General features: G+C 25.4%; 1 protein-coding gene across 1 annotated transcript; it reads right to left on the reverse strand.

The window, feature by feature from the left end:
• Window positions 1–588: 588 nt before the first annotated feature.
• LOC100210913 (uncharacterized) lies at window positions 589–3,270 on the reverse strand. Its single transcript, XM_065805038.1, has 3 exons — window positions 2,859–3,270; window positions 1,543–1,770; window positions 589–1,469 (listed from the first exon to the last, which is right to left on the reverse strand). The coding sequence occupies exons 1-3, from the start codon at window positions 3,193–3,195 to the stop codon at window positions 670–672; spliced, it is 1,365 nt and encodes a 454-aa protein (XP_065661110.1). The 5' UTR covers window positions 3,196–3,270; the 3' UTR covers window positions 589–669.
• Between the last annotated feature and the right edge of the window lie 3,804 nt (window positions 3,271–7,074).

The following is a 7,074-nucleotide window of genomic DNA, read 5'->3' on the forward strand; positions in this document are numbered from 1 at the left end:
ATATTATATATATACATATATATATACATATATAAATATACACATACATACATATATATGTATATATATAAACATACATACATATATATGTATATATATAAACATACATACATATATATGTATATATATGTATATATATATATATATATATATATATATATATATATATATATATATATATATATATATATATATATATATATATTTATATAACTATTTATATGCACTTTAGTTAATAAAGTATATAATGATATATTATATCAATTTATTTACACTTTGTTTAAAAATTTGAAAGAAAATAACAACCATTTCTAAATGACTGCAATAAAAATCTAAAAATAGCTATGTCAATAATTTTATGTATTTTTTGTAATATAAATTATGATTAAAGTAAAAAAATATATTATTAAATTTGAAAAAAAAAATACTGTAAGAAGTGAAAAAAAAAGCTTTATAAAACAAGATGAAAAAAAAGAGAAGAAAGTAATTTAGAAAAAGTGTTGAAGCTTCCAAACTATGTTTTCTATTTTAAGGCTAACTATAAAATCCAACACACTCTAATAAATACCAAAAAAATAATAATAATAATTTCGTTGTGAACACATTGCATTATTTCAGAAAAACTCTGAATTAGAAGTAACCATTTCAGCTTAGTTGAAAGTTTTAAACTTAACCAACAAGGTTCATCCCATCCCAAATCATATTTGACAATTTAAGCTCCTTTGATGTTTCATGAAGCTTTTCCACAACTGCTAACACAGCTCCAAAAAATGGTTTTGAGTGGTGTGGCAAACCGTGCTTTTTACATAAGCTCTGTAGCCTACCTTGAACATAGCGAAGTTTGCTTCTTGTTAAATGTGGAAATATATGGTGCTCAATTTGAAATTGGAGTCCACCATGAAACAAATCCATCCAAGGAGGACAATCAACATTCATGGTTGTCATTAACTGAGATAAAAAATAGCCATCATTTTCATAGTTACTCTGAGGCACTCCCATATATGTTTCCATAGAAAAATGACTTATACAAATCTGTATGTGCACTAAACCTGCTGTGGCATGCGATAAAAACAAAAAAATAATAGCATGGCTGTAAGATAGCGTAGAGCTTATATACATTAATAACATCAAAAACCAAGTCCAAAAACCCAGTAAAGAAAATAACTCTGCCTGTTTTCCCTTTGAAGAAGCTCCGACCCCTATTAGATTAAAAATAAAACTTTGTGCATAGAGGTTAAAACGAGCCAATCCCATGATAGGAAAAAACATATAATGTTGAATTGAAACAAACAAATGTGCAATCCTGTCAAATTTTAAGACCCGATGATAGTACGTTGAAAATATATTGTTAAAATATGATTTAGAAACGGCTAACACTGGCAGATGCTGAATATCTGGATCGTGATTGATTGAATTAGTAAGTGTATGATGGGTGTTGTGACTGTGTCGCCACCAAGCTACACTGATTCCTTTAATAACAGAATAAGAAAAATAAAGAACTACATTTAAAGGATAAACAAACAAAAAATTTAAAATAATAACCTTGAAGAAAATTTCCAAATATATAACCAAGAGTCTCATCTTTTTTTTTATTATGTGTTACAGCATGGTGGCCAAGGTCATGACCAACAAAAGCCAATTGCTGCCAGAATAAACCAAGAAACATTGCACTTAAACAGAGTGACCAGTATGATGATGAAAAGTGTAAAAAGTAGATGGAAGCAACAAAAAGTGATGAAATTATACTTGCAAGTTTAATATATAACCAATCTAAAATAATAAAAAAATATTATTTGTATAGAATTTAGTTATACTATTTAAATAATTACATTTAAGTAATAATTATATATTTCTATGAAGATGAAAACAAAAATTCAGCAGACATTCTATTTACAACTGTTATAAGTAATGAACCAAAACAATTATTAAACTAAAACAAATATCAACACAGAAATTTTGGTAAAACGGAAAAACAAAGCAATCTTAATATTTAAATGAACTAAAACTAAAAACTTTTTTTTTTCCATAAATTTGTGATATGATATTAATAATTGGACAATTTCAGATAGATTTCACAAGATTATTAAAAAAAAAAAAAATTTATAACATTTTTAATGGAAAAGTAATGCATAAGTTCAACAATGTTAAGACTGCAAACAACTACTATTTAAGCTGGGAATAGCATATATATAGTAAAAAGATTTGACTTTTTACTATATATTTGCAATTCTACAAGTCATACATAAAAGAAAATCATTTACCTATGCTAACTTACATTGGCACTGTTCTATATACTTACACTTTTAGTTTTAAAATGCCAACCAAAATCTTTATAAACAAAGAAGAAATAATGAATAAATGGTATTGCCATATCATATTGAGTTAATAAAATTGCATAATATATGTTAAATTTATAAAGGCAGTTGAAAATTATGCACCTAAGCAATTCAACCTACTATAGTGGATAAAAGGACAGATAGTTGTTTTGAACTGGCTAAATTCAGAAGTTTGAAAAAAAAGTTAATTGTTTTTGGTGTAATAAATGTTGTACATACATAGATAGTTACTGTCTATACCCAAACCCTGATGACGCTTTGATCTCATAGGTGACAAATAGATTATTAAAATAAATAAGTTTATCAAATAAAGTATCAAATACATATATATATATATATATATATATATATATATATATATATATATATATATATATATATATATATATATATATATATATATATATATATATATATATATATATATATATATATATATATATATATATATATATATATATGTATGTATGAAAGACATAAAAAAATTATACTATACTAACACAATTTTAGTAAAAGTCTTACAATCACTTTCAAATGCTTTAAGATTTTTTAACTCTTCAAATAATGCTTTAAGATCTTTTCCTAATTGTGTATCTTTATGCCATTGAGCAGCAGGCAATTGCCCTATAAGAAATGGCTTGAGTCTATCATAGTTAGGATTTAGATGGAAGCTGTTAAACTCAACTGAACAATCTTTTCCTGCTAAATTTAATATTAATGAAACACCACCAGGATGTTTATCTAACCAGTTCGTGACATTGTATACTTTATCTCTAATTATTACCCAAGCATCAGATTTAGCTGTATGAAGAGCAACTTCCTCCCTGCTATAAATAGGAAGTTCGTGAGCAGCAGTCATACTGTGGTTATATATTTTGGTTAACGGAAACTATAATATCTATAAATGTATCAAAAAATAACATGAACAAATCAAAATTTATTTATAATTTTAATACATTCAAACATTAAAAAAAAGTAATAAATATTTATTCAAACATTTGTTAACTTTAAACAATATAAAGAGTAAAAATTGACTTTCTTACAAACTTAATTATCACATACTTATTTGACAGGTTTTTCAATTTTTATTCTTTTATTTACTTTTGCTTTTTAATTATTCTTTTATAAATACTATAAATATAAAGTTATTTTTGTAGAAAATTAGTAAACAGAAGTTTTAAAATTAAGGAAGTATGATTATTGTGGATGAAACTGTAACAGGAGTTCAATGCTCATTAATAATGCTAAGATTATTAATTTGATTATTGCACTGTTACTAAAAAAACCTCTCTCCCTCACACACACACACACACACACACACACACACACACACACACACACACACACACACACACACACACACACACACACACACACACACACATACACACGCCTTTATTTTGCATTTGTTTTTTATTAACAGAAATTTTCAAATTTATTATTTAACAAAATTTAAACAATTTCTAATGTGAATTTTAAATATGAATTAATTACAACCAAATCATAAGTAAAAATTTAATAATCAGTACGAACTTTTTGTTTTACTAGACTTTAAAACTCTTTGAAATTCTTTTTTGAATCTTGACTTTTTAAATAAAACTCTCAATTACTTTTGAATAATTATAAATAATATATTTATCAAGGGTGGTGCAATCATATATCAAAGGCAATGCTTGTTTGACTGAGAAAAAAAAAAGAAATATAAATCAACAAAGGGAATCCCCGTAAAAATATTAAACGATATTACCTCGTATTGTGTGGCAAAGGTCATGTTTTTAGAACTCGACGTGTGTTTAAAGTAATATTATTATAGTAATATTATTAAAGATTGTTTAATATAATTCAGAAATAAAAGACTGACCTTCTTGAAAATCTTGTTAAATAAAGTTTCAATTTTCTTTTCACAGATGGTAAAAAAACTTTCTTATTCTACAAAACATTGATTTTTTGAACACCTGAACTCTTTTTATTAATATTAATGAATACAGCTTTTCTTCAAAAGACTAAGTATTTTTATTTCATTCATAACCCTTTTTTTTTCCTCTTTTTTTTTCTTTTGTTATTTTTTACTGCTTCATAATCATAGTGTATTTTAATTTATTTATAATATTTAGCATATCGAAAAATATAATTATTTGGAAAAAAAATCATAGCTTTATTTACATTTAAAATCGTGTTACGTCTTCATACGAAAGCTTAAAATGACACGAAATAAGTAAAAATATAGAATTAAAAAGTACCGATTTTTTTTTTTTTTTAAATAAAAAACAAATAAAAGTATGCACAAGTTATAAGCTATTTTAGAGAAGTTTTCTGACCAAAAATCTCATCAAGTATTTTTAGAGACAACTCGTTACATTACATAACTAAGCTATGTAAGATTAGTTATGCAACGTAACCATAGTTTATAGACTTAAGTTAAGTTTATTAACTGTGATGTAAAGTAAAGAAAAGTATTCAGTAAGTTAGTATTCAGTTAAGAAACTTCAGAAACAGCTAACGGGAGTTCAATAAGAAAAATCGGAAGAAAAAAAACGAAAAAAAAAAAATGCTACGTATATATGTAGCGTTTTTTTTTTCTATATATATCTATATATATAGATATTTTTTCGATTGAAAATTAAAATTTTGAAGTAAAAGTTATTGATCCAACGACTTATCGTTGTTATATATTGTCTGAAGTACTTTAGAAATCTGTTTAAATATAAATCGTATTTGTTTAAAACAGTTTAAATGGTAAACAAATAATTCTTGTCCAATCTTCATGACTACGAGTATAACCTGTATTATTGTGCAACATAAATTCTTTATATAATTTACATTGCAAAACTTCTCACTCATTCGGTCATTAGGTTACACCTTCTAATTTAATGTCTATTTTATTGAAGTTTATCACGACAGTTTAAACAATATATATATATATATATATATATATATATATATATATATATATATATATATATATATATATATATATATATATATATATATATACCATATTTTAGCATCCCTAAAATATTATATTTGATTAAATTGTCGTGATAACTCTCAATAAAATAGACATTAACTATGAGCGACGATTCTACACTGTTGTTTAATATTGATATTGTGCGCACGCGTCCCTATGGATTTTTATTTTCATGTTGATTTTGATTTTATATTTTAAGCTGCAAAAATAGACATATTTTCAACTGTTTAAATGTTTTTTTTCTAAATGTTGTATTACCTTGTTCAAAGCTTTACACAATCCTTTACAGGAGAGTTTCGCGCATCAGATTTCAAAATGGAAAAATTTATACGGTACCAACCTAAAATATTCGTCCACTGCAACTTGTAGACTTAGCCAAATTCACCAGTGACATATGACTAGCCTAAACTAGTCTTATGAACCAAGAAGAAACTTTCTTTCTCACCGATGACATCAGTTTTATAAATATAAAGCAGGGTACATTAATTGATTTTAATAAGTAGATTTAAAGCCGATTCATACGTTTGAGATCTCAACTTAGGTAACAAATTATCTAAGAAGTACGAACCTAGATACCAGAATAACCTAGTTACTAGAATAAAAACAGAACGAACCTAGATATCAAAACAAAAGACGTTATATTTATAATACGAACTTGAAGCCCTAGCGTCATTTTGCAATATTTAAGGCAAAACACTTCATCAAATATTACTTAGTAATTTTGTTATACTTTCTTTTTTAACTTACTACGCTGTTATTCATATGACTTTACGTTTGATTAAACTCTAAGATTTAATGTTTACTTTTTGTTTTGACTTTTTAAAACATCAAATTTATCTTTTCTCAAAATAAACTTCAAAGATATCATTAGAGTCTCGTGTCATTAGAGTCTTTAGAGTCTCATGCTCTACCGACTGAGCTAATTTATACTTTATTTTATTTTATGTTATACTTGTCTTTATTTTGCTTGCTTGTATTTTACTTGCAAACTCTTAAATAACGCTTCGCTTAACGTACTCAACGTTTTAATTAACGTGGAGAAAATGAACTATCCTCTACTTGATAAGAAAATACACAAATAAAAACTTTTTTTTATAAAACTGCCTGATCTTATCTTAAATAATAAACAAATTAAAAACCAATTCAGTATAAGAACTTTAGAAACATTTGTTGAGGAAAATATACCTTGGCATTCCCAAAAAAAGCAAATTGAGTAAAAATCACAAAAATCATTGGTATGATGAGTTTGCTCCTGCGTCAATACGCACAGTCTTAAACTTGTGTACTTGGAGCTAATTCATTGCTTCATTGGCTATTTCATGGGAAAGAACACAGTTATCTAAAAGTTATAGTCAATAAAACGATGCTTGCAGAATCATTTACAATAAAGTTACCCATGAACACCCTAAAACTTTTATTAAAAATATTAGAAATAAGGGATAAGGGATGTATTTAAAATAAATTTTTAACAGCCTTCAATTTTCATGTATCAATACAACAACAATCTTTTTATCTTATAAAAGAAGTATGAAACAAATCTAATTGATCATTATTAAGTAAAAGAAAATAGCACATACACGGTGATCTTTCGTAAATAGGTTTTTCTAAAGTCTGTGGATCTGGAAATTACCAAAAAGTAAAACCATTCAACATTACTTATTTAAAATGTTATATACAGTGCAAACTCGTTTTAATTTGTAAATAAAAACTTATGTTTTACGAAGTCAATATGTTGTTCTTTTGTTTTCAAAAAAATATCGATTTTTTGAT

Source organism: Hydra vulgaris, chromosome 09, assembly GCF_038396675.1.
Source record: "Hydra vulgaris chromosome 09, alternate assembly HydraT2T_AEP".
Taxonomy (NCBI): domain Eukaryota; kingdom Metazoa; phylum Cnidaria; class Hydrozoa; order Anthoathecata; family Hydridae; genus Hydra; species Hydra vulgaris.

Excerpts from the sequence above, each read along its gene's own strand:
- LOC100210913 (XM_065805038.1), bottom strand. The coding sequence starts at position 3,195 with ATGACTGCTGCTCACGAACTTCCTATTTATAGCAGGGAGGAAGTTGCT. Across the intron at positions 1,771-2,858 it reads TAAAGCATTTGAAAGTGATT|ATTGGTTATATATTAAACTT; the intron begins GTAAGACTTTTA and ends TTATTATTTTAG. Across the intron at positions 1,470-1,542 it reads ATTTGGAAATTTTCTTCAAG|GAATCAGTGTAGCTTGGTGG; the intron begins GTTATTATTTTA and ends CTGTTATTAAAG.